We start from the raw sequence: 26,737 nt of genomic DNA, 5'->3' as shown, positions 1-26,737 counted from the left end.
CTTAATGGTAGAAGGTTTTTGTGCTTGCCAGCACATAAGGACGCCAGTCCATCGCAACCTTCCCTTTGGGTGCCCTGGTTCAGTCGCTCTGAAGCCGTGAAGTTACAGGCTCAGAGCTTTGTTTCCCGGGGGAGCGGGGGAAGGGCTTTGGAGAGGCGTGGTGCCTGCCGCCGCCATCTTGTCGGGCAGCGCCCTGTAGGACTACAGCCCCCAGCATGCCCCGCGGCCGGCAGGTGCGGCGCGGCAGGCGTACAGCCCCCAGGACTACAGCCCCCAGCGTGCCCCGCGGCCGGAGCCGTCTCAACATGGCGGCGCCCAGGGGTGGCTCGGGCCCGGACTCGGACTCGGACTCGGAGAGCGGCGGCGAGGCGGCGGCGCGGTTCCGGGAGGCGGCCTGGGACTGCGCCAAGCAGGCGGCCGTGGGAGCGGAGCCGCGGGGCGGTGAGGGCTGGCAGAGGCCGGGCTACGCTCACCCGGCGCGGCGGCGGCGCCCAGGGTGGCGGCGAGCTTAAGGGTCTGCACCGGCCGGGGCGGTGGGACGCTTCCCTCTGCCCTCCCGAGGGGTTTCTCCAGCCCCTGTGTCTGGAGGAGGGATAAGGAGGTCCTGGCCGCGGGTCTCTTTCTCACATAGCTTTACTTCTTTCTTTGCCAGGTGGCTTTAAAAAAGATCGGTTACAATCTGCGCAGCAGAGCTTAAGGTATTTGTGCTTCTTGTTTCAGAGCTGTGTTTCTGTGGAGAAAAGCCTAAACTATGTTGTGTTTGTGCTACTTACAGTTAATACCTTGTGGCGCTTCCATTCGCGGAGCCATTTGGAAACAAATGACTGCTGATGGTTAAAGCATTAGTTCAAGTTGTCAGAAATGTCCTATTAAGGAATTAATATTTACTTGTAACAATTTAATAAAGTTTAAAATAGAGAGTTATATGTAGAAAGACATATTTAAAATATTGCAATTGCAAAGCCAATAATGTGTAAGCTGGGAAAGCAGCACCTAAGTTAGGAGCCTTGCAATGGAGGTGATGTTGGGCTATCTACGTTTGCAGCATTTCTGTAGGCTCAGTTTTGAAAGTTGTCAGCCAGGCAACTTCATAAAATCCTTTCTCATGGGACAAGATTTACATGAATTGTATCAATGTACACAGGAAGCACATAGCAGAGAAGGGATGTCCTGACATCACTTGTTTGCTTTGGTAGGCTATTTATAGGCTATTTTGTAGGCCATTTCAACTACAAAATCATTGGATTACTAACTGTCAGAGCTAAATAACATGAAGTTCGCTCTTGGGAGCTGAACTGTCACTGTTGAGCTATTTTCCACCTTTCTTAGTAGTCTTGTCTAGCAACAAAGTATAAATTAGTTCCTACAGAGTGGGAAACTTTACAGTCCCTTATCTCCTGTTTGGGTGAGAGCACCGGATGTTATTGCCCTTGGAAGAGATAACCTGTTTCTATTTTAAACAGGCGTGAGGTGAATGGTCATGATGAAGATGGAAATGAGCTACAGACCACACCGGAGTTCAGAGCACATGTTGCAAAGAAACTGGGGGCAATGCTAGACAGGTATTGGCATGTGATAGTAAAAAAGCTTGTTCTATGGGTAAAGTACAAAGATGCTTTTGTTTGCTAAAAGTAAAAAAATCCAGATCAGAGTGTAACCTGGATACGCAGGGGAAGCTGTTTCTCTTCTCATTTCTTTCAATCCTGTATTTAACGCAAACTTCCAGTATTCTAATCTGGCCCATCTCTTGTGTTCCCCTGTTAAAGACTTACCTCTGCAGCACCACCAGTCTCTATTTGCTTCTGCAGTAAATGTATGGTGGGAGGAAAAAGCACAGTTTGTCTGCCTTAGCACTTTGGTCATTTAAAGGTCAGCACAAGAATCTTCCCTTTGTTTTTGTGGCTTAAAGCCATACTCTGTTCAGGGTTGTGCTGGCAGCGTGCGTCTGACTGGGCTGCTGCTGTCTCTATTATGTGTGTAACTATTGCCCTGAGAACTAGAATTCCTGGAGTTTAATGTAGCCTTTCAGAAATGTTAAGTCATTCTTGTGGCATGTGTTGCTAAGGAGAGAAGGCATAGTCTGCTTTGAAAGCAGAGAATTGAAATACTGAGAAAAAAGTAAGGAAAAAAATATCTTCCTCTGAGCTTGTTTCCTAGAAACACCCACCCAACTTTAGCTCATTTTTTGTACAAAACTGAGATCTAAGTGTCTAAGATCTGACTGGGGTTTTCTGTTTAGTTTCATCACTGTCTTGAAGGATTCATCAGGACCTTCACAGACTCATGTGCAACAGCCTGATGGTGGAGATGATGGTGAGTTCTAGTCACAGACCTCATGGGTGTTTTGTGATCTGATTAGTTAAATGGTGACGAGTGGGATGGATCCTGTCCAGTGCCAGCTGCCTAAAGAGCACTTGCAACAGCAGATTTTGTTAGCACCATGGCAGGCTGTTACTTTGATGTTCTGATTGTTGTGCCCTAAGTCCTCACAGACTGTTAGTCCCAAATAATTTCTGTTAAGCCCTGTAGCTATCCATTAACAGCAGTGAGGTTTCCTAGTGAGATTACTGCTGGTTGCTCTCACTTTTTTTTTTTTTTTTTTTTTTAATCTTGGCTAAAATTCCTTTCTAAATGCGTATTTTAGGTTTTCGCCTCTTCTCCTCCTCTGTCCCGGGAGACTGTGAGAAATCCGAGTGTAGCCGAGCCTCAAGGAGGAGACAGCCATCTAGCTCCAGGTGAGGTGCTGTCAGCTGCTTCACTCCTAAACGCTGTTCTAATCCACATTTCAGAAGCATCTTGGACTCCCCCATGGGAACAAGAAGCTGAAGAGCCTGAGCAATGTTTTCTATGACTCTGAGTATAGCGGACTTCTTTTGTTACTTTTTTAATACTGGGGAACTAGAAACTTTTGTGGGAGATACAAATTATTTAAACGCTAACTGTGGGTACGGGAGTCCTGGAGCCCCTGGATGTCTACCAGGTGCTCTGGTCTTAGATTACTATGCTCTCTCTGCATTGAATTGAAGCAAGCATATAACATAATTTCCTTTCCTTTTATTGCCTTTCTAGTGACCTGGACAGTGATCAAGAGTGGCAAAGGTACCAGGAGGCTGCTGTGTCAGCTGCAGACATTTTGAAGCAAAGCGCTTTTCCTGTGCTGTCCCAGGATTCCAGCCAGAATCCAAGTCAGGGTTATGTAGAGCACAGCCAGAAGAAAAAGAAGAAAAAGAAAATTAAGGGGGAGAACAAGACTGAAAAGAAATTAATAGACTCAGTGGAGTGTGACCAGGTCAGCAAAGATTTGCCACAGTTGTCTGCAAATGGGCTGCATAAGAGACAACACAGCAATCATACAGAGAACGCAGCGTTGCCAGGATCTGTGAAGAAGAAGAAAAAGAAGAAGAAAAAAAGTGAATGAACGTTTTGCTCTGCAAATGACAGGTGATTGTGATGAAGAATGCAGAAAATAAAAACTAAGAGTTGCTAATTGGCGGAGCTTTGTTCAAAAAGCTCAGTGCCTTGAGAATCTAAGTGACTTCCTATGTTGTTGGCATCCCTCATGGAAGGGAATATTGTCCTAGTGCAGTGTTTATCTGTGCTGCTGCTTATGCAGACCCAACACAAAGGGATTAAGTAGTGCACATGGACTAGTGTGGCAGAGGGATGTAACCATAGCTGTGTTCTTCCTGATCTGTTCTTTCATGTCCTGAAGCCAAGTCTCATGTCATGGAGACAGTGTATGATGAACTGAATTTGGTTTACATGGCAACAGGTGATCAGCTCCTCTTTGCTTGCTCCTAGATGCCTACTAAGAATAGCTCTGGCCTGTGGCAGACTCATGTATCAAAAGCACCCTGGCAGATGTCAGCCCCCCCCCTTTTTTTTTTCCCCTTGTGATTGTCATAATGATCTGCTGTTGAAACCTGCCATGTTACTAATCCCTCTGTAGTCTGCACCTCTTCAGGGTGATTTCAGCTGTAAACAAAGGTTGCGCAGTGAGTTTATTTTGGGATTGTTACAAATAGGTAGTTCTGTTCAAATGGTGTCCTTTGAAATGTGTTTTCTACGGCATTTTTTATTAAATTCTACTACACCGTTACTCTTATTTAATTTGGCAGCTTTTTTGTTTTGTTGCATTCAGATGTCTCCTTCAGCAAGGTGAAATACAGCTGAAGATGGCTTTTCAGTTGGTTGGTGGTCAATGCTATGAAATTGCTACGGGAAGAACTTAAATCTTAGTCACCGTGTTTCGGACTTCATTTTGGTTGACTGTGGCTTTTGTCTCTGAACTACAGTGGGCTTTAGTAGTTTTCAATGTGGTTCTTAATCTGTTGGTATTTCAGCTCCAGTATTTCAGGAAGCAGCCTGTTATTTGGATAAATATTCCGTTTCTGGTTTAAGACTGTTGGGTTTCAGTAACTAACTCATTGGCCTTATTCAGGGGACCTAAAAGCCAGACCAGAGAAGTCAAAATAGTGAACTCTTGTTCTTTGAGCATGGGAAAACCAAAGATGCTTGCTTTGCTACTGTAAAATCCTTGCTGTATTTCACTCAAGAACACGCAGTTGGCATCCAAAAAAATGGAGAGACTGAGTAGAAGATTGGCTTGTAAACAAAACGAATGTGACAAAAAAATATAGCCAGTTAAAATTTCAGCATACTGAAGCTAGCATCTGGGGTTTCAAATATATAGTGGTTGAAATATTATTTTTTGCCTTGTTTTATGATGACTTTTTTCTGACTCAATGTACTTGCAAGTAATGCACATAGGAAACCAGGAAGCCATTCTAGGATAAAGTTCCTCAGGGAATGTAATTACTGCCACTAATTTCTGATGCTTGACAGTATCAAGAGGAAGCTCTTGACAAAAGAAACTCTAATGGACATCTGCAATATTGAAATTTCCAGATATGATATCTGAAGAGTTCACTGCTGGGCATTTTCTTTTTTTTTAATTCTTCCTTATATCTTAATGTTATCAGTCTTGGGCATATTTTATTGTCAAGGAGTTCTGTCCCTTTCACAGCGGAATGAATAGCTCTGTTCCTGTCACAGTGGCAGAAGCATATTGATTGGGGCTTTTCTTGTGTCTGGCTAATGACGTATCAGTGATGTAAAGATTCAGAGCAAATAGAGAAGATGTAATTCCTCCTCTAATTATTTCTATAAGCAGATCTTCAGGGCTAAAAGCCTTCACTTAGTGCAAGCAAGACTCTTAGACCCCAGGGAAATTATTTACCTATCAAGAACTGTAGAATCTAGTCTACAAGGAAGCTAAGAATGAACAATTTTGTAAAATCAATCCAAGTTGACATCATTACAGAGAACAACTGAAAGAACTGCTGCTTGTGGAGCATGGGAACCCCCCCAGATGCTGTGCATTGTCAGGGACCTGTAGAGAAGGACACCCCCATGGTTCAGCAAGACAGCGTTCATGTGGTTAATGCAGAGAGCTGGAATCTCCTTGCTGCTGTTAAACTTTAATTTCTGCATTTAAAACAAAGCAGAGCTATACCAAAAAAAATAATAATAACCAAGCCATTTCCACTGGGATAGCATGATTTTAGAACAGGTCATTTTGAGCTGGGACTGCCTGGGATTTGTAGTTAACTAAAGGATCTGTGGCTTGTAGTCACAGGTTGTGACCCCAGCTTGTACCAACAGGCTTTTGCCAAGCCATTCCTGATTCAGTTTCTGGGTGATTTTTATTGCAAAGTTGAAAGCCAGGTTCTCACTCTTGCCTCCAAGATTAAACAATTTCTTGTAATTCCCATTTGGGATTCCTTACAGCACAGGAGGTCAGTGTTTTACAGGCAGTGTTCCTCTGTTGGCAGCTCAGTTTTGCTCTTTTCTGTGTGGCTTGGTTTGGTGTTGGCAGGCTTGTGCAGGCCCAGCCTCGTGAAGGCTGAGCGGGATGCAAGTCCCATCCACGCCCTGGTGTTTTTGCAGTATCCCAGTCAGATCCCTATCTTAACAGGGCTCCGGCAGCCACGAGATGTCTGGCTGTTCTAGGCTGGCTTGTGGGGTTGGGTTTGGGGGGGGAGCAGTGGGTTTTAGCAGTGCCAGCATCATTGTTCCACAGCTCCTGCTCTGAGCCTGCGCTGCCTTCTCCCCTGGAGGCAGCTGAATGAGGGGTTTGTGAGGCGCGGCCGCAGCCTGGTCTTCCCGCGGAAGGCAGTGGTGGCAGATGGCAAACGCAGCTGGAGTCGCACCTTGTGTCATGGCAGTCCCCATGAGCTGGCTATCGGTTACTGAGTGGAGGAGGCCATCTGCGTGGAGATGAAGGTCTCGATGACGTTGTGAGAGGATGGCAGCAGCTGACTGTGGCTGTTGGTGGAGTCAGAGCTCTGGTACAGCACCAGGCTGCTGGAGGACACTGTTAAAAGCACAGGCATCAGTTAAGTACAAATTCTCACTGCAGTCTCTTTCTCAGTTGTGTTGGAAATACGGGCACACATAAAACTTTCTGGCATAGTGGCATAATTACTTTTTCTACTTAGTGTGCCGTTACATACCTAGCTCAAGTCCTGAGCTAGCTTGAAAGTGTTATGGGAGGCAGCTCTCAGGGAGTTTGGACTGGAGGATTCGACTTGGTTTTTAATGTCCTAGCTAATGTCTTCTCTTGGAGCAGAAAACAACTGGAGTCCCTTAACGAGAAACTTGAGCTCTCCAGCCCTGAAAACCACCTGCACGACTGGCTGTGCATGGACATTGTTTTTGTCAGTCTTTATAAGGTTATTTTCCTCTCTCAGTTCTGGCGAAGGGTCCCATTTCCACAGTCTGGCCTTACACAGCTTGCACAGACCGTGCGCAAAACCATTTCTTCGTGCCACCTTTTCAGCAACCCCCATCCCTCCCCCAAGACCCTGGGAGAGCCCTCTTAGAGAATGCTGAGCCCCAGGTGCCATTTTTGGACTGGGTTTTATGGCATTGGCAAGAGAAATTAGGCAATGTGGGCGTTAAGGTAGTAGTAGCTCTTACCAGCAGGGCTTGAGGTGAGGCGAGGGCCGGGCTGCAGGTGCTGGATGGTTGTGTCTTGGTTCTGCAAATGTATCGTCGGAGCCTGCGATACCGGCGTGTGCATCCCAGACTCTGTGTGGGTTTCTGAGTCAGGTGTGAATGCCTAGAGGAAAGAAAGTTAGCGGTGCCTGGCTTCTGCATCCCTGCTAACAGGCACTAGAGAAGAGTATTAGAAGGAGCGAGCAGGTGCTGTTTCCAAGGAGATTAAATTCTCCTTGATGATGCAGTGACCAGTTTGTTTTAATGCCTCCAGTACTGCAGCTGCTGCCAGCGAGGCAAGGAGATGAGAAAGGTGGTTCTGCCGGGATGGTGCAGACCACACACCCAGAAACTCTGACAAGCAAGGGGCTCCCAGCAGGTGCATTTGTGAGGTGGGAGAACAAACAGATGTGCTAGAGGCTGTTACCTGTTTAGTTGGTGTCAGGTTAGTCAGGGCGCTGAGGTTGGCGGTGTCTGTTATCACCATGGTCTGTGGTAAGAGGCCTGTGTGTGTGTACTGGGCCACCTCGGACTTGGGGCCGTAGAGAGCTGTGCACGAAAGAAAACAAGACCATGTGGGTGCTGGAGCTGTGCGTGCCATTAGCTTGGCTGAGCTTTTCCTTCATGCTGCCTGTGTGTGAGCCAGTGGGAGCGGAGGGGCAGGGAGGTGAGTGCAAGAGGAAAAACAATTCAATAATGACAGCACTTACGTTTCAGAACCAGCAAATGCTCCGGAGCAGAGCCTTTTGTTTGTTTTGCTTGAGCAAACGAGTTCATGCTCTTACCGTGAGGGTTCTGTATCTGGGCCATGGTAGCCATGAAGGGGCTCTGGTTTATGTGGCTCTGGACCTGCTGCATGAGGGGCTGCTGGTAGGACGGGTGCAGCTGCTGGGAGAACTGGACGGGCTGCAGGGTGGTGAGGCTGCTCCCCATGCTGTTTATCACGGGAACGCTCTGGGGCTGGGTTGAAGCCAGGCCTGAAAAACAAGGAGTGATGTCAGTGGTGTCTCACGCCGCGGGAGGAGTGGCTGCTCTGCAGCAGGGCCTCTGAAATCGTGGTCATGGCAGGTCTGTTGCAGCAGGGCGAGTTCGGATCCTGCTTTTCAGGAAATCGGTTGGTTAGCCATGATTATGAGTAGACTTCATGCCTGTGAAAATGAAGCGGGGCTGTGCAAAACGTGTAATGCACACAGGTACCATGAAAACCCCCTCTGACTTCCCATGTTTGCTCCTGGGGTGCATCCCTTCGTAGATCACTTGCCAGTTTAGTGATAGCCCCGTGTAAAGCTCCGCTGGAGAATCCTCACTCAGAAAGGAGCTCAGAGCTACATCTCGGTGTCCAGCTCGATCCTTTATTCTTTTTTGTTATGAAGTTGTTGGCAACAGAGATCACTGTGCTGTAGCTGCCCAGCCACATGAAATGAAAATTAAACTCCTTTTGTTTGGGCTGCCAAATTTTGGAACTTGGACCAGTGAGAAAGTGGTAGAAGGTTTCACACATCAGTACTCACTTCTGTCTGGACCCTATTCATGGAAGTCACCAAGTCTCTAGCACTGAGACAGTGCTAATGCTCTGGCAATCTTTTTTTCTCCTCTTTTTTTTTTTTTTTTTTTTTTTTCTTGCACAGAATTAGAAACAATGTTATAATCCTGGACATAAATGAGGAAATGGAAATTAGTTCCCAGTTGTCACCATGGAACAAATAGGACTGCTTTCTTCCCAGGAAGAAGGTAGAAGAAGAGAGTATATATTTTTATTTTTCTTTATCTAATTAAATGCATTTTGGCAGTAGCCTAGTCCTGGAAAGAGAAGTAATCTCTTAAGTCCAGAAAAGCTGTCAAAGTAAAAAAATGTTTTTACTGCTGTAGGTTCCAAAGGCATATGCTGCTTTTTACAAGAAACAGAACAGGATGTTTTGTCTTTCAGGCACTAGGAACATGTTTCCATTTCCATGGGTTTAAGGAGGCATGATGTTTATCTTTGGGAAGATGCACAGGAGCAGGACAAAACATTGGCATGGGAATAGATTGCAAAAGTCCTGTGCTCTCAAGGCTTGGGTTTCTGTGTAACCTAATTCTAATATGAATAAGGAACATCTGTCCCCTAATTACATGGGTACCTGCAAGTAGTGCAGTTGAAGATCGTTAGTGTTTGTGGCAATTTCCCCAGGTACCTATCACTGCCAAATTAGTGCTTTTGTCCCTGAAAGCAGGGAGGTGATGCTGACAATTACAGGCAGCTCCCTATCCCGATAAGCAGTCATTCCAGAGAACAAACAGCCGGGGACACAACTCACCTATCACGAGGGTGGAGGCACCCGTGTTGGTGAACGCTGGTGTTAGGGATGAGGTCTCGCCAGCTCCGATCGCCATAACACCGGGCAGCGAGGCCATGATCAGGTTCTGAGTTTGCTGGCTCAGTGCGTGTGGATTTTGCTCCAGGCTGTGCAAGGCGGTCAGGGTGCTGACAGGGGGGAGAGTTCCTCCAGAAGCCGAGATCTGTGTGGAAGGAGGACTGTGAAAAAGCCACCTGCAGCGGGCTGAGTTGGCGAGTCTCAGGGCTGTGATAAACTTCTGCCTGCCCTAGGCCCCTTGCTAACCAGGACTTCACACTTGCTTGTCTGCAGTTTTCCTGGTTTCTCATGCTCATCAATTAACTACCACAGGTCAGCTGATGAATTAATAAGAATAAATCCTTGCTCTGTTTTATTTTTTTCATACTTAAAGGGCTCAGAAGGGCTGTACACACATGAATGAGGTCAGTCCAACTGCATTCTGTAGGGAAGGCTTATCCTGTGCTTTACAGCTGAGGGAAGAAGATGATGCCCAGAGAAGTTAAGAGGCTCAGGTAATTTTACATGATAATTCTAGCTGTGAAGCTCAGTACAGAATCCAGTTCTCTTTTTGTTCACCCTTTCCTCTGAGAAATGTCTGTACTTTCTCCCAGTGCGTGTCTTCGTGGCCAGTGAGTTTTCAGACTGAGGCCTTAAAGGGGTTGCTGAAAAAAATCTTAATATCTCTTTCCTTGTATTTTCTTCAGGCCACGTTAACTGACAGTTCCCTGTTCTTAGAGATGAAGCATATCTGTTGGGTAGAAATTATTCTATGCTTAGATGTCTTTCTGATTTAGTTTGTGACCTTGAGTCACCAAAAAAATTAATAACTGTTTTCCCAGCCCCTGAAATGAACCACATCACCTTTGTTCATGCTCTAACAGGGTTTTGAATTTTCAAGGCCCTTTAGAGATCTGTAGTTGAAGTACAGTGGAATGGCAAAATATCATTCTAATAATTCAGCTGATAAAGAAAATTGACATTTATACTACTTTTTTTTCCTCCCCTCAGAAAAAATCTATAAGGACTCTTTAGGAAGAGCAAGCACTAACAGGTTAAACAGTGGGACAAATCATTTTGGTAGCAGTTCTGGAAGACAGCTTTAGAAGATGTTCAGCACTTCATGAAAGCCTTTATTTTTTTCTTCAGGGAGAGACCAGAAAACCAGCCAAGTGAGTGAGTGACTGCAGAGATTTAAATCATACTCATTTATAGTGAACTTAGCTTTGCCTCAGGCCAGTATGTGCAACTTCTGCCAACTGATTCCCTATAAGCCAGGGAACATGTGCAAACTGAAGGTGGCCAGTCATGTAGCCTTAATGTTTCATTGTTAATTATGTGGAAGGAGGTATAGTTTAAAACAAAACCAAAAAAATCTCAGAAGGAAATTTGAGAAGGTAAATTGCTGCAGTCAGATAACAGGGTGTCTCAAGGGTGTGTGTTGCAAACAGGCTATTGGGCTTAATTTTTACAGGCAAGTAATGGATCAGAGACCAGTTAATCTCATCTGATCAACTATCCCCAGATGTGTAGAGGTCAAATGACAGATGGAGATGATGAGAGACTGTCAGTGGGGAAAGGAGAAGAGAAAAGAGTCTCCTGGGAGGAGGGAAGTCATGTCATACCTTGAGCTCTGTGTTTTTATTTTTTATTTTTTTGCCAGGACAGACTTTTTTTTTTTTTTATTATTTATTAATCTTAAGGAAATGGCCATGGTTCTTGCTTTCATGTCTGAATGCTCACCCTTCCCATCAGTCACAGGTATCCCAAGTATGATCATATTACACAGCCAGTGCAAAGTGGCTCTGACACTTATCTGTAAGAAGGTGGCTTTAAGAGTATTTGAGGAAATACTGAGTAACCACAGGCAGAGGACCTGACATGGTCTAGGCAGCGGTACGTCAGTGTATGTCACTTACCAGCTTAGTGTCTGTGCTCAGTAGGTTCTGGCTGGGCTCCAGCCCAGGGGGAGAAACCTGATGCAGGATGGTTTGGGTGGTCACCATCGAGTTGTTCCCGTGGTGGTTGCTGCTGGAGGACTCAGCCTCGCTGGCTGGCTGCTGGTTGTACCTCACTCCTGCACCACAACGGGGGGGAAACCGGTCATCAGAAGTGAGAAACGGAGCAACTTTGGCAAGTGCTAAATTCAGCTTCCTTTGTGGGCACTTCAGTGTTTAGAGTTACATTTTTACCAGTTTGCCCTGGCTCTCTGCTGTAACTTGGCCTAGCTCCTTCCTCTGATCCTGACTTTAAGGCATGGCTGTGTGCTTGCTTGCTTGCCCTGCAGGGAGCAAGCAGGGTGCACTGGAAACCACCTCCTGGCATGTGGATGTAGAGATGATCTTGCTGAGACTCCTCTCTTCCCAGGGTGAGAGCAGTTTACTACCTCTGGCCTATGAAGCTGAAGAAGCTCTGTTGTTCTAGGGTGTAGAATGACCTTTCCTGATGCCTGAAAACTTAAATCACAGTGTGTAATGGTGCTGATATGTATTGGAGAGAGCAATAGGCATGCACCAGAGTGAAAAGATACAGAATTAACCTGTGGTGGCAGCCCAGCAAATAAATTCTTGAAAGGGGATTACTGTCTGCCAGTCAGGAGGGAGTGCAGAATGTCAAAGAGTAAGTGAGGAGATCTGGCTGAAAGTTTTGTTACTGAATTTAATGTCACCCTGGCTTTTCTAGCCACTTGGGAGACATGATCTCTATGCTCTTTCCTTATAGCATGCTTTTTCTATCTGTGAATTCACTTCCTAAAGAGTGATGGTTTTAGTGACCGAATTCAGACAGGTTTGAGTGTCTCTTTCAAATCTCCCTCTGCTTGTTTCTTACCATGAACTTTGCTGGGTGAGAGAGCAGATGGTGGCTGGAGGGAGGACGAGTTGTGAGGAGTTAGGGGGGGAGCAGGCGTGGGCTGTGGCCCGCTGAAGGTGTCCATGGCCAGCTTGTGCCGGAAGGCCTCCTCCTTCCTGCGGTTGGCAAACCAGTTGTAAACTCGCACCTCGGTCACCAGGTTCGAGCCCAGGCCCTGGGCCTGGGATGGGGAAACTCCTCTCTGAATACACTCTGCTCTGTTAGGAGAAAGCACAAGAGGAGTCTTGCTGAGCTCGCCTTAGTCAAAGACACGGAGTTAAGTGCACAGCCCCAAAGTGGCTGTGGCCTTGCACACCATGTGGAAGGATCCTGCAAGGTGTAGCAAGACATGGGGTGTTACTGGATCCTGTGTGAACAGGAGATGTTCAGCAGTGGCATTTCATTCAAGTGTGGCTGGTGGCAGTGGTGACATGCGCTGCTGTGTCACTGCTGTGCCACCTCTGACAGGCTCTAGCATACCGGGAATGCAGAGAGAGCCTGCTCTGCCCTTCCTCAAAGCCAGACACCCAACTTTACCTGTTGCACTCCTCCACCAGTGCCTCCCTCTCTTCTTTGCTGGGGTTTTTCTGTCTCTCGTAGGCTTGGAACAGGATCTGTTGTGAGGCAGGGCCCCACTTAAAGCGGTTTCTTCGTCCCTTCTTGGTGGGCAGATCGTCTCCCATGGGTTCCTCTGTCAAGATACCCTGGCCAGCATGTGTGAATTCTGCAGGCACAAGAGGGCAAAGGAATTTGCTTTTGGGAAGCAAAAATGACAGGCTGCCTGTCCTTTTCTACATGGATTATATCTTTGCTCACACCTTGGAGGAGTGAAAGCTGATGCAGGAGACTTCAGAGTAAGTATGCCTGGAGTCCTGTTCTCCAGAACAATATGAAGGTCAAATGCCTCATTTTACTTGCAACCCATCAATACAAAAATAAGTGTGGCCAGTTCCAGGCAGACTCTTGGAATACAGAATTGCATGCTGCAGGGATGGGTTCCCAATGGGTGCCCATAAAGAGAGGGTTTAGAATGCACGAGGTGACAGTCAACAGTGCTTTGCTGTGGCAAGTACTGCTGCATGCTGCTTTTTGCAGCTAGGGGAACTGTTGCTTTAGCTGAAACTGCAAAAGCCTCGTTCTCAGGTATAAATTTTGTCTCTGTTAGCCTACACTGTTTTAATCAGAGGATGGGTATCAAACTGTAATTGCAAATAGATAATGTTAGGTTGCTTCTCTTTAGCCAAATGAGGGTTGGGGTGTCGGATAAGTGCAGGCTGCTTCATGAGGGTTTTTTTTTCCATGTACAGTTTGAGTACTGGCATGGACTTCTCTAAGCTTCCTGCCAAAAGTGGCTTTTCCTTGATATAAACGGGGAGTAAGGATTAGCAAGAGACAGCACAGGCTTTTATGGAATTAGGGATAGGAGAACAATTGTTGCCATACTTACGCTGGGCCACCTCTCGCTGCTTGCGGACGTACCAGGTGTAGAGGGCTGCCCTTTTTTGGGTCTTCATGGGAGTGCCCTTGTTGAGGTGCTGTGAGAGGTGAGATTGGTTCAGACCAGTAGTGTCCACCACCTCGCGCTGAGGGATGTTGTGCTGCTGGAGGTAGGATTTCACCATCTTTGCTACCCGCCAGGGATCCTCTCTGGAAGGAGCAGAAAACATTCCTCAGGAGAACCATCTCTAAAGCCAGTGCTCAGCAGACCTGGATGCCAAGGATGTGCACTAGAGCTTCCTGAGGCACATCAGCCATCACCACTGCACGTAGTGAGGCAAGAGCATTAACTGGCTGAATAAGGGAAAGGTATTCTGAAAGGTGTCCTGAACCTTGTTCAATTTTGGCTGTGCATTCAGGGTAAAAATTGCATGGTATCAGAAATAAGGTGGCAAAGAAATAGCAGTAGCTTCCCTTAAACTGATCTCTGCAGGCACTTTGATTTCCCTTTAGAAGAGGAGTCATCTGTGGTTATCAAATGAATTTCCCAATATGTAGCCATGTCTTTGCCATCTGTGCTCAGTTCTGTGCAAGGTTTTGCCCTGCTCTGTCTAGGCAGTTGTCATCTGTGAATGACAGAAAGCACTGACCAGCAAATGAGCAAAGAATTCATCTTTCCGCTGGAAAGTAATGCAAAAGTAATTTTTTTTTGCTGCTAGTGAGAAATAAATGTTATAAGGAGGGAAGTGACATTGCATTTCAGCATTCAGCTAGATGTTTTATGGTTATAGATATTTTTTCCAGAGTTGACATCTCTTTTGCCATTCTCATCCTTAAGGCATAGGTGCTGGGGTAAATGTACCTAATTTTTCCTGGACAGATTCATTCGGATACTATGCTGAACCTCGCTCATGCCCTGGAGGAGATCCCATACAGTGGTGTAGGAAATGAGAAGAGGCTTTCATCATAGTGTCACACAACAGCTCTGTATGCATATGCACACCAAGCCATCCAGGGTTACGGTTTTGCACATCAGCTGTGTTGTGCAATTCCACTGCTTTGCATCTAGACCCACTCAAACTTCTACATGCTTCACAGAAGAACAAGAAACCTATTAATTCCTCTTATTGCCACCTTCCTTTGGGATAACAGCTGAAGGAATAGACAGACCTACTTGAGACCTATTCACAAAACTTGACACTAATCTGATTTGGGATTTTATAATGACTGAATCTCTGACAGTGAAGGTCACCTGTTGGAATATCCTTGTCAGTTCCTAAGGGAAACAGAGGAAACATGACTTTGTGTATCAATTTCACTAGCACTGAGAATTACAATAAAAACAGATGTGAAATCATGCAGTCTAGAACCAAAAAGTGCAGGAGCCTCTATGGAAAAGATTCTGGGTTAGTTTTTAACAGAGAGCATCCTGCTGTGTATCATCTGTGAAATCTCTGGTGGAAGTGGTTTGTGTGCTGTAGAAATGCAGTGGTGTGGCATCCAACACCAGCATCAAAGGAGTAACAGCAGGGGAAAAATGTACCTAGGATTATGGAGAAACTGTTGCAAGTGCACACAGGTCTGAGCAACAGGCAACAGCTGTACTATTCATGGCTTTGTTGACTCAGTAAGTTGCCGGAGGCTGCAAAGTGATAAGGAGGACAAAGTCCACACCTGTTCTCTCAGTGCAAACACCCTTATCTCTGTTCCCCTCACAGTCTCTTTCCCAGTGGCTGGATAGTCCAAGGAACAAGCTCTGCTGCAGTTAAAGTATGACAGACGCAGTGTCAGTTATAGCTCTGAAGATTCTGTTTTCTTAAAATAGAACCGTTTGCTTCTCTCCTATGATGGTACAGTTGCTATAGAGGATTCTGTCTTCTAGCCTCTTCCCTTTACCGTCTTTGTCTTTCAGTAGCCTCAAGTTGGGCTGAACTCATGAAAGCTTTCCCTTTCTCAGTGTCTTTTTCTTCTCCTACCATCCAAACCAAGGATCAATCTCTTCCCTCTCTATTTGTGATAGTCTAGCCAGCATACGTACCCTGAATTTGTTGCGCAAGTTCCTGTACAAAGGAGAAAAGGCGCAGACTTGGAATCTCTGATCTCTTAGATTTGAGTCCTGGCTCAGATGGGGGGAGGAGGGACTGTTATTACTGATGGGAACCTCTGTTATATATTGATTTCCTTCCTGCACCCTGATCATGAGTCACTTCTATCTCCTCTGACAAGGAGTCTCCTTCTGCCTTCCTTACTTCTTTGAGGTAGAAATAAAGCAGGAAGAACCTGTGAGTCTCTTTTAACAGTACTTCAAAGCCTTGTGTATTTCCATTTTGTTTTGAGACAAAGCAGAAAGCGTTCTGTGAGGTAAAATAGTGCGGGGAAGTCTTAGCCCTGTATGATTTTGTAGGGCAGCTGTATGAAATCCAAGCTACTCTGTATGCTGTCAAAACACAGGCTGTAATATCAATGCAGCAATTTTTTTTGGCCCTAGGCTACATCACAGAGCAAGTGGTGGCAGTTGGTCAGCTGGACCTCACATGAACCATTGCCCAAACACTGAGTTCCATGTCTTTATTGTTGTCTAAGACACCATAAAGTGAAACCTTCACTGGTGGTAAGACTCATTGACTGTCAGAGGGCAGGATTTCACTCTAAACCTAGTTTTCCTGGTTGTAGGTGCACTAAAATCTCAATTCCTGAGTTAGAACTGTAGTAATGGGTCTGCCTTTCTCAAACTCTTCTATCTGCAAGCCTCTTCTCTGTTTTTTTATCTCTTATTTCTTCTCAGATGCAAGCTGCTTCCCCACTCTTCTCTTGTTCTCCCAGGTCTAATTTCTGCCTGCAGATTCTTGTCACATAGTTTTTACTTCCTTTTTTCCTAAGTCTTGCTGTCCTGCTGTCAGCTTCATCTCACCCTCTGAGAATAGCCCTTCTCCCTGACTCATCTCAGCCACAGGGGCCTGGGTCCTCTCTGCATTCCGGCTTCCCATTTTCTTAGTTCTGAGGTCACTTTTTAAGGGCGTTTTCACCTCCCTTTTGTTACCTGAACAATAAGTAACCCAGGTAGTTAGTTATAAACTCAAAGGGAACAAGAGGCTGGTTGATAATTTATAGCAACATCTCAAATTTAAATGGAAAGTAAATATCAAGTTGTTAGCATTAAAGAAAACCCATTCCAGAGAGCTGGAGATGTAACATTCAGGGGACCTTCTCCTTCCTTCACTATTACTGACTTTTCTTTCTTTTTCCTTTGTTCCTTTCTTTCCCCTCCTCTTCCTCGTTTTTTCCCTTCTCTCCTTTCCTTCTTTCCTATTCTCAGATTCTCAGGTAAGAGAATCCTTCATTTCCTCAAGATAGGTTCTGAATTTCTGCTTTGGACCAGACCTCGCTTAAGCAGAGGTTCAGAGCGAGGAAGTTCTCTGGACCATCCTCTGGCCCTTTCTTCTGGAGCCTGCCAGACAACCCTCACTGATGTCAGTGCACAGACTGGAGCCGGGCTAGGCAGAGAGCAGGGAAGGTAAGACCATCCGGCAGGGTTCCTTTCTATTGAACTTGGCCTGGTTTGCCTCATCTTGGTTTATATGTGGAAATGAAAGGGGTGTGGCAGCTTCATCTCCAGATTCCCCAGCTAGAGCCATTCTAAGACACACTGTCAATGGGGAAAAGATTGACCCTTTATCATCACATCTTTTTTTTTATTTTTTCCTTGTGGAAAACATGCTTTTATCCCTGCCTCCAGGGGAGATCTGTTGCTTATCTCCATTTCTGTCTGTCCTAATAGAATTTTACCCCTTGCCCTACAGGTGAATTGTTGCTGTACGTCTCTATTTGCTGTACATGTATGATCTGTCCCTTCTCCCAAGGTAGCTTCTTTCTTGCCTTCTACTCTAGGTAATACCTGATAATTACTCCACACAGCTCCACCTTACTAGTGAGTTATTTATTCTTTATCATAGATGCAGTTCTTTGTGTAGAATAACAACATTCTTTCTAAATCACTCAAATTGCAAATTTACGGAAGATCAGTAAGATAGGGAGGAAATAGAATATTAATTCCTCACTAGAGAAGCCCTTGTATGCAATTCCTCTGTCAGCTGTTTTCTGCAGGGACAAAATGTAATAAATGCCCATAGGTTTACCCTGTTCGTGGATGTCTCTTGTCTACATCCTGTTTTGCTCATCTGTGCTTAGTGGTTCTGAAACTGTGGCTTCAACTTCAGTGGTCCTGTGAGGACATATTTGGTCTCTTGATGCTATCACTTTTCCTTTCCACCACCTGGTAAGCCTAGCAATGGTTTCTTTCCTGATGCTACTTAATGAGCAATGCCTGCAGTTACCACAAAGACTTTCTTCTATCGCTTGTAGCTGCCCACAAGTCAATCTTTCTGTTCAAATGTGGTTTACAGTGTTAGACCAGGAATTGTTAGGCCAAAGAAGCTTCTGTCTAAAGGCAAAAGTGCCTCCATCGAGTTTCTAGATGTGAAATCCTCATGTGGATGCTGAAATAGCTTTGCAAGCATTAAAATTCTAATGTGGGTACCTGGGCTTGGAGATTAGTTCTTGCCTTCCTTCCTTTTATTTGTGGCTGGCAGTAATTTCCACTACAGACTGTTCTGCCTTGCCTGTAATTATTTACAATATTATTTTAAGGACATTACCTTTTCCATATGTTAATGGAAAGGTTTGTTCTTAAAACCAAAAAGATGTTTATTAATAGGTAACAACTGCTTAGATATTATCAAACCCTGATACTGGTTCGGATACTTTGAATAGATCCCCAGACATACAATTGCTTTAAATGCATTTTTATATATATCTTTGATCAGAAATTTGAAACTTGACGATACAGATTTCCTACTATCTTCACTTTATCTTGAATAATTTTGATCTATTATATTCCTTCATAAGTGCGCTTCTAACTTACTGGCTGAAACTGGGGCTTTTGGTCCCCTTCATAGTGTCTGGAGCAGCAGAAGTGAATTACTCTATCTTGTAGTACTGGGGAGTGACAGAATAAAGTTTTGGAGTTCAGAACAAAGCTTTGCAATTAAGACCCAGTATGAGGCTTAGAAGTTCCTGATTCTTGCCCAGTCCTCTGTCTGCTCTCCTAATGTTTAGGTAAGTCATAGAATCCCATTCTGTAAAAGGGGAATGCTGCTCAGTTGACTCTGCAGAGAGATGGGAGACTGATTGGAAAGCATTAATGTTACAGGTTTGCAGGAGAGGTAAGTGTTGTGCTGAGGCTGGTAATAAGCACAGGAAAGACCAGTAGCAAGTTCCCAGAATGGCAGGGAGGGTCAGAAAACAGATTTCACACTGAATTGAAGGTAACAGGAAAGAATTCCTTCCATCTGCGAGTCTGTTCTCAGATCACAGGGGATGGCATGTTAGTCCTGCTTCACCCATTCATCAGAGAGAACGGGACAAAGCCAGGTGCTCCTCTTCAGCTTCCATGGCTGCCTTTGTGGAAAGATACCTGATCAGAAGTTAATGATCAAAAAGCTTATCAGGGGCTTTTCATCTATAAATTTATAAGACAAAAGAGAAATAATAAAGCCATTGGATAATTAGTAACTAGCCAGGGCCCGCCCGGTGCCACTGGTGTCAAACTACCCCAAGACCTGTACGCAGACTCAGGGAGACGAGAAGGAGACAAGGATGGGGGGAAGGAAGGAGAGGGAAAATTAGCCAGGAAGGCATCAAAATGGGAGGATTAGCAGCAGAGACAAAAGCGAGGAGAGAAAAGGGAATAGTTAAAAAGAACAAGGGAGAAGAAAAGTAAGGGGAACAGAGGAGACTAAAAGATGTAACAGAGCTGGAAGGGGGGAAGACAAGAGGAGAAAGAGTTACTGGTCCAAAAAGAAGACTGGATTGCTGGGAATGCTCTCCCCACCCAGGTAAGAGCTGATCCAGTGAATTTACCTCTGATGGGTACTGCAGAGTCATCAGCTCCCAGTCTCCCAGGGAGCTTTCACCTCTTAAGTATTTACAGTGAAATCAAACTCTTGACATGGTGTTTTTCTAGCTCTGGCCTTTGTGGTGGGATTTTAAGTTTGCCTCTTGTTTTTACCTTTTATATTAATTTCGTTTGCTTATGAAGAGGAGTGACCAGAAAGCTTGAGAAATTCTCTAACTGGGTTTTAGTGAAGATTTTAAGTGCAGAACGTTGCTGCATCCTGTGTCTTCTGTCAGCTTGTGATTTCAAAATACCCACCCCTAAAACAGATGGGCAAGATTCTGCTTCTGTTGTGCTAGATAGCTTGGGATGGACCCGGTCCTTGCTTGGGCAAACCTCTTAGCTTGCTCTCAGGAATAGTATCCCAGGAAGAATCCCAAATAGGAATCTTGGTGAAAGTTTCTCTGAGTCTGTTACAAGGCTTATTGGCTCAGGGAACTCTGCCTGTTTTTCCATTTCAAAAATGCCTGTATGCAAAGGCAAAATTGTGTGGCAGTAAAACCTGTAATTGTTGCTGTATGTGTTCTGTTGTAGTTGTGACAGGCAGCAGATGGTAGAAGTGTAGTTTGTTCTGCCTAGATTTTAACCTCCGCGTCTATTTGATTTGTGCTCTTTCTACAAGAAAAATCTCCAGTGAAGTGAGGAGAACTTTGCACTTGCAGGAATGAAAAGAACAAGTTCTCTTGGTTTGTCTTAGACCAATAATCTGTAGCAAAAAATGGTAAAATTAAAAATATTTATCTCCTTAAAAATAGCAGGAAAGCATTACAACTTCAATTTACAAAAAATTCATAGGCTAATATGATACCAGTTAAGAGTGACCACGTATGTTTTCATTTTTCATCCCTCGATGACTGAAATTGTGAATCCTACAAAAATGTAAATCTTAAACACTAGCATTTAGTCAGAGATATAAGTTATACAGGCCTCGGACTGTCCTCAAGCTAGATGATATGAGCATTTCAAATATGTAATCAGGGTCCAGGGCTCCCTTTATGCATTTTAAGTGAGATTAAAAGAGAAAGTTTGAGCATCTGTAAGGAACTGGGGGAGTGTTTTGGGAGAGCTGCTAGTCTGGGCATGGTTGAAGACTGTCTCTCCAGCTAGATCAATTGTGAATACCAGGAACATTGAGCGGAAGGGATAAGGAAAAGAGATTTAGAGGGAGAATACAAGAAAGCAGCAAAGAGGAGCCTTACTGTAATAGTCTTTCCACCACAGCCTTCTGGTGAGCAGCCTCCTCAGGGCTCAAGTTTTCCAGCTCCTTCATTATCGGAGGGGTAAATTCTTCCCCGTCATCAGAGGTTTCATCTTCCGATAACCTGGATTCCCCCATTCCATTGGGGAGATTGGGGATTTCGGGGCAAGATTCCCCTTTCTCTGTCTGGAGGGCATTGATGGCGCGCTGACTTTCACTCTGGAGCATGTAGGGTTCCACTTCGCTCAGTGCCTTAATCAGGGTCTCCTTGGTTAGCCCCGACTCCAGCAGCGCTCCCAGCAGCTCCACTTGAAGATGACTCAGCTTCGAGACCATGGTCTTCAGGCTGGTGTCCCTTGGCTCTGAATTCCAGGTTATCCCGCTTCCAGCTTCCCTACACCATGTTCCTGAGGTAACGCGCCCGACTGTCAGCAGAGTGGGCACAGCACAGCCTCCCGCCTTTACGCCCCCCCAAAAAAAACAAAATACAAAATTGAGCCACTTCAGACCCCCCACGACTGTCCTGAGCCAGTGCTGATAAAGGGACCCTTGGCTATCTGTTTACATTGGAGCAATGTAAATTCTCCAAGGTTCATATTTATCTGTGTGCTTAGCAAGTTACTGAACTTTGGACTTCAGCACTGCAGCAGCAGTTCACAAAGTGCAGAGGGAGAGAAAGCAGGGGGAGGGGGAAAGGGAGGGAAGCAGAAGGGAGAAGGAGAGTAAAACGAAGGGGTAGAAGTTCTGCCAGCATGGAGAAGAAAAGTAAGCTATGGAAAAAGAAAAGGGGAGAACGAGAAAGGAAAAACATGACTTATTTTTGGCCCTATTGGATTTAGAGAAGGAAGGAGATGGAGTAGCTAAGTGGAAGAGGCACGTTGGGCTCTGCCTGGTTCAGGAGAAGGTGCTGCTGTTGGAAGATGGCAGAGCCTACTCAGAGCTCTGGCTGGGGTGAAGTTGAGCTACTTGCAGCCCTTAAGGAAGGCTTTGGGCTGAGAGAAAGCTGCTTGAGGCTGCGAGAAAGCTGCCTTGGCAGCCTCGTTAGCCCTTGTGCAACCCTCCAGTAGAGAAGAGCAATGGCTGGGTTTATATAAATGTTCCCAAGACTCACAGGACATTCTGGAGATCCAGCTGGCTTCTGTGGCAGAACATCAAGTGTTGAATGACTTTTTCACTTCTGCCTTTTTGTTTGCTGTGTATCTCGGTATACAAATCCCAGTCCCACCATTATAACTTGCCATGTTTATTGCTTAACTGATGAGCAGGTGCAGTGTACCCACATAATTCAGAGGATTACAGGGCTTGCCCCATTGAGCTTGTGATTCAAGCACATGATAAGGAATAGCCCTGGGTGTTGGTATATGCTGAAAGTCCCTCTCCTATCTTCAGTTGCCCTACTTCTGAGAAGTGCCGGCTTTGGTTCCCATTTATTACTCTCTCTTGATACCAGCCCCTCTCTAATGTTCTACTCCCACCTGTTGGGTGACTTCTGAAAACGTGTTCTCTAGCTCAGCTGGAATTACTTAGTGCAGTTCTCGGGGAGTCGTTATGACAAAGGTCTTCTCTGCTCTGAAAATATATAAATGACTCTATCTGCTTCGTGTGGCTAAATTAGGAAATATCATGGTGTGGACTTGATCGTGCATGAGCATCTTGTGCAAGTGATTCCTTCTTACGTGATCAAGAGGATTTAAAACCGATGTTTTAACGGTGGTTTCCTAGGGGCAACTACTTGTCTCTTTACACGCTCCCATCAAACCCAAGCTAAGGGGAGCCCAGTTTCAAAACTCACTAGTTCCAAAACTCACTGGTGTCCTGAGACAATGCTGCAAGGTGACCTTGGCTCCGATTTCCCTTTGTGGGCAGCATTAGCCATGCTCTCTGGGCTGCAGTGACAAAATGCTGAAGTCAGCAGCTGAAGGATAAAGCTCTTTTTCAGACTGGATCCCTTCTTCTGCATGGCAAACTGCAGTTGGACTGCTGGGTTGATCCTTTCAACCAGGACTTGTTAACTGTTAGCTTTTGTTTCAGATGGCATCTACGCCCAGGGTACCACCAGCTCCCCTTGCAGCAGTGACCTGAGACAAGTTCAGATGGCTGCAGAAGACTGAGGCAAAAAAGAAGTAACCATTTGGAATCCATGTAAAAATACTTAATGTAAGAAACTTTCTTGTGAATATTAATATATAAATACATCTTTGGTTTCTAAAGGTTTGTTTATTGTTATACTGCAAGAGCATTTAAGGAGCGGTGAGTTCTTTGGGATCGTCCTATCACTGTTTTGATACAATTTATATGCATTTTACTTGTGATTTCAATTGTGCTCATTTTTCTCTTCCAGTAGACATGCCAATGCTGGTCAGTAACAGTAATTGCAAATTGTAATTATAGTATCCAACTGTGATATATATTTTATTCACAATACATCCTTATAATTTAAGAACTTTGCAAATGGGGATAACAGATTGTGGGCCTCCTACCATATGTGACAGAAGATTCTGTCATACTAGGTTACTTCTGTTTTTCTGTGGCATGGTGATTTCTTTTACCTAAACTAAGATGGAAAATATCACTGTTGTTATTTAAAAGATTGTCCAATCTGTTTTCTGTAAGTCTGTCTCTTGCATGCTTGGGGAGGAATGAGAGGGCCAAACAACCTAAACTTGAGGCAAAAACGGCAGTCTTTGTCAAGGGAAACCGTGAAGAGAAGAAAACACAGCAACAAATTGTCTGTGTTGTGTGGTTTCGAGGATTCTTTATGCATCCAAAAGCCCTTTCCCTGTTGCTTCTGCTTGCCCTGGGGACCTTCAGTTGCAGGGGGTTTTAAAATAGCCTGTTTTGAAACTGGTGAAATTTGAAGACTTTAGAAACAGAAATGAACATCTGTTTGTATGTTAGGACCTCATTGAATGCTACAGCCGGCTGCCATGTGGAGAACTGTGAGCTGAAAATGGAAACCTTTCAAATACTGAGGAGGAGGTAAATACTCTATTGCTTTCACCTGAAGTGCTTTTTCCCTTGGTCTATTAGAGTTGCCCGCTTTAAACTGTAGTAGCCTAGACAATTAACAAAACATGAAAGAAAGAAACTTTCTTTCAGCTTCTACAGCATCACCTCTATATCCACTGTAACCTGCCAGACCCTGCTAATTAATGGTTCAGGACTCCATTAAGTATTTCAGATTCTTCAGCGCAGGAAAACTAGTGACCTTTTTAGTGTTTCTTAAACATTACAAATGGCTAGCAATCAGACTGAACACTTGGGAAGTAGACAGGAGGCTGCTGCTGTGAATTACTCCTATTTTAGACATGGACAATAAAGATTGCAATATCGTTTTTTCTCAGATTATTACGAGTGCCACAATATACTGTTCTGAGGTAATAAGGACAGCAGAGGTCAAGGGTGGAGGCTGCAATGCGGTGCAATGCTTTAACCAACTAAATTATAGTTCTAGTAGGAGAGCAGGAGCTAAATAGTAGGGTGCCATAATCCATAATACTCTTGTAACTAAATTGTACCTCACAGATTTTGCCTTGAGAATGAGTATTTGAAAGAAAAGGAGATTGTTGCAATTAAGGAAATCAACATATACTAAGCACTGGTAATAAATGAAAATGGGTATGGCAAAACAATTTGCTGGGCCATTACTTGATTCTTAATTTACCCAGACTAACATGATCTTTGTAATTGTGATAGGGCAAGTTTTTGAAGTTTGAAAACACTGAATGATGCTGCTTATTCTTCTCTTGTTTACAGTATCTGTTTTTGTTTTTCTGCAAAATTGCTTGGTTTTCCCTAGATGTAACTAATATGGTTGCTGAACTCCCTCAAATTCAGTGCTTCAGTGACAAGGCATAAGCAGCTTTACAATGCTAAACTGGCCAGATTAACAGCAGGCTCACAAAAAATGTTTTATTATCAAATCGGTTTGGATTTGGATTGCAAAAATAGATCAGTAAATAATCACAGGAAGACTGATTTCTATTTTATTTTAATGGCAAGTTTAATAAAGATTGTTTAAACACACTTGAATACTTTGCCTTGTTTTCTGTGCACTTTAATACAACTTTGCATTTTTCTGCTGTTATTTTCTTCATTTCTCCTGAAGTAGCAGGCAGTCAGATAACACTGTATGACAGCCATTTCATAAAGCTGGGCTCCTGACATTCTCCAACATCCTTCCTAGGTAGGCATTTGTTGCCATTTGAGGCAAGGATGTCCATGGTTCCTCCAGTTTTTATTGATGTCTAATAGTCTGTCTCAATTAACTGTCCCAATGTAATCCTTTCTCCACTACATGTAATAAAGTGGATTATTTAACACTGATAACTACTGCATGAAAGCATAAATAGGTAGAAAACAGGAAAGTTATTCTTATTTTAGATTTACTGGTCTGTATTCTACTTATTACACTTATTACCAAAGTAACAGATTGTAGAGTCTGGTGAACAGAATGGAAAGCAGATAAGACTCCTAAAGCCTGAATTCTCAAATCAATGTATCTATTACCTTTGTTTCCATTTATTGAATTATATCTATCATTAAGTGTACATCATGAACAATACAGTAATATGCTAGGATAAAGCCAGCCTCATGTGATTTCAAGGAGCACATTGGGAAAGAAAGAAAGAAATCCAAATATTTTTATGATATAAGTGCTAGTAAAGGGAGCCTGCAGAGTTCTATGAAAAGGGTGGTAAAATTGCCATTGGCAAAAGAAACACAGAAGCGGTTCTCTTAATAGTTTATTTATTTTCCATTTTACTATTCTTCCTGCTGAGATCGCTAAATGCTTTATTGGCCTGAATGACATTAACATCCTCACCTCTGTGATATCTGAGTTGTTATATGTTCACCCCTATTTCTGTGCTTGGGGAAAAGAGTGTTATGCAAATAACAAAACCAATTATTTGTGCCCTGGGAGCTTGGCACATGACTCTGAAAAATCCAAGGTAATTGTCATTTATATATTGTTTTCATAGGGTTGGATTCCAGCTGTTTGTGCAAACCCTGAGTATCTCAGTGGGAAAGAACTTACTTGAATACATGCTTTTAATGTTCCAAATATATATCCATTTTATGCTTTAATTGAGTAGTCTCTTGTAAATATGTGATAATGTAACTGAAAATGTGATTTTCAGAGGAGAGTTGTGTGTGGGTTTTTTTTGTGCCTCCTTTCTTACTTTTGAATTAGAACCACCAAAATCTTCAGAACCCAGAGATGGAGGCTATCTTTCGACTGAGACACAGGAATAGGTTCACAAGTTTCTCCTTACCACTGTTTGCAGGTTGCAGTTTCGTTCAGAAGAATTCATGTTTTCCTCTGTATCACCAAAGATTGTGCTCGTTAAGTTTTAGGAGCCTCAGTGAGACTTAGGCTAAGGTGTAACAGCTATTAAGAACTGAACTAACTGGCTGCAGAGCTGGAAGGTGTGGTGTAATAATGCCATAGGACATAATGGGTTTAAAGTATAGGCTGGCTGTCTCTTTCTCTCTATTCCTGTTCTGGTATGGAGAAATAGGACTGTGTCATTCTCATTCATCCCTCCATTTCCCCTTCGCTTATACACTGTTTCTATCATCAGGGTGAGGATGAGTTGGAGAACAGGAACAGCTCTGGAGTTCAGTTAATGAAGGAGTTTCCCACTAGGTGGTAGTGAAGAGAATCCTATCACATAACTGGTCAGTGCACTTTTTAATTATTTTCTCAACAAGGGGAATCCCATAAGGATCTTACAAGCAGAACAGCCCAGAATAGCTGTGAGCTATACTGTCAAAACTGGATCTCTTGATTTTTGCACTCCCTAGTTGTTTCCATGCCATTTGCTCCTCCTAAAACCAAGCTGCATTAACAACTCTAGCTGTCATGTCCTTTCCTGAAAGGTGAAGTGAATCTACATGATGAATTTGCTCTGGTTTTCTTCCCACCTCCATTATAAAGGCATCAAGACGTGGTTAGCCAAATGT

At 44.2% G+C, this 26,737-nt stretch overlaps 2 protein-coding genes across 4 annotated transcripts; one reads left to right on the top strand and one right to left on the bottom strand.

Moving 5' to 3' along the window:
* Positions 1-272: 272 nt before the first annotated feature.
* LOC309884974 (protein CUSTOS) lies at positions 273-24,742 on the top strand. 3 transcript variants are annotated; one of them, XR_014318714.1, is made up of 10 exons: positions 273-441; positions 653-698; positions 1,464-1,562; positions 2,240-2,313; positions 2,645-2,735; positions 3,070-3,441; positions 16,936-17,133; positions 22,802-22,927; positions 23,669-23,749; positions 24,527-24,737. XR_014318714.1 is itself a non-coding variant. In XM_082774483.1 (6 exons), the coding sequence occupies exons 1-6, from the start codon at positions 306-308 to the stop codon at positions 3,416-3,418; spliced, it is 795 nt and encodes a 264-aa protein (XP_082630609.1). In that variant the 5' UTR covers positions 275-305; the 3' UTR covers positions 3,419-4,292. The 3 variants fall into 3 exon arrangements, 1 of the variants encoding a protein (XP_082630609.1); XR_014318713.1 differs by having other exon boundaries at positions 23,669-24,742; XM_082774483.1 differs by lacking the exons at positions 16,936-17,133; positions 22,802-22,927; positions 23,669-23,749; positions 24,527-24,737 and having other exon boundaries at positions 275-441; positions 3,070-4,292.
* HNF1A (HNF1 homeobox A) lies at positions 5,451-21,381 on the bottom strand. The gene is made up of 10 exons (XM_082774482.1): positions 20,772-21,381; positions 13,630-13,829; positions 12,720-12,906; positions 12,162-12,400; positions 11,252-11,409; positions 9,297-9,498; positions 7,785-7,976; positions 7,427-7,548; positions 6,982-7,123; positions 5,451-6,376 (listed from the first exon to the last, which is right to left on the bottom strand). Exons 1-10 carry the CDS (start codon positions 21,104-21,106, stop codon positions 6,249-6,251), a joined length of 1,905 nt encoding a protein of 634 aa, XP_082630608.1. The 5' UTR covers positions 21,107-21,381; the 3' UTR covers positions 5,451-6,248.
* Positions 24,743-26,737: the final 1,995 nt, after the last annotated feature.

The sequence above is a fragment of the Aythya marila genome (assembly GCF_965140915.1).
Source record: "Aythya marila genome assembly, chromosome: 17".
Classification (NCBI taxonomy): Eukaryota; Metazoa; Chordata; class Aves; order Anseriformes; family Anatidae; genus Aythya; species Aythya marila.
Note: the sequence above shows the minus strand (reverse complement) of the source record. Positions and strands in the feature narration are given on the sequence as shown.

Bases quoted from the DNA above. Each gene is read 5' to 3' on its own strand.
- LOC309884974 (XM_082774483.1), top strand. From the start codon at position 306: ATGGCGGCGCCCAGGGGTGGCTCGGGCCCGGACTCGGACTCGGACTCG. The intron at 442-652 runs GTGAGGGCTGGC...TTTCTTTGCCAG, and splicing joins GGGAGCGGAGCCGCGGGGCG to GTGGCTTTAAAAAAGATCGG. The intron at 1,563-2,239 runs GTATTGGCATGT...TTTTCTGTTTAG, and splicing joins CTGGGGGCAATGCTAGACAG to TTTCATCACTGTCTTGAAGG.
- HNF1A (XM_082774482.1), bottom strand. From the start codon at position 21,106: ATGGTCTCGAAGCTGAGTCATCTTCAAGTGGAGCTGCTGGGAGCGCTG. The intron at 12,907-13,629 runs GTAAGTATGGCA...TTGTGCCTGCAG, and splicing joins GCAGCGAGAGGTGGCCCAGC to AATTCACACATGCTGGCCAG. The intron at 12,401-12,719 runs GTAAAGTTGGGT...TTCTCCTAACAG, and splicing joins CTGGTGGAGGAGTGCAACAG to AGCAGAGTGTATTCAGAGAG.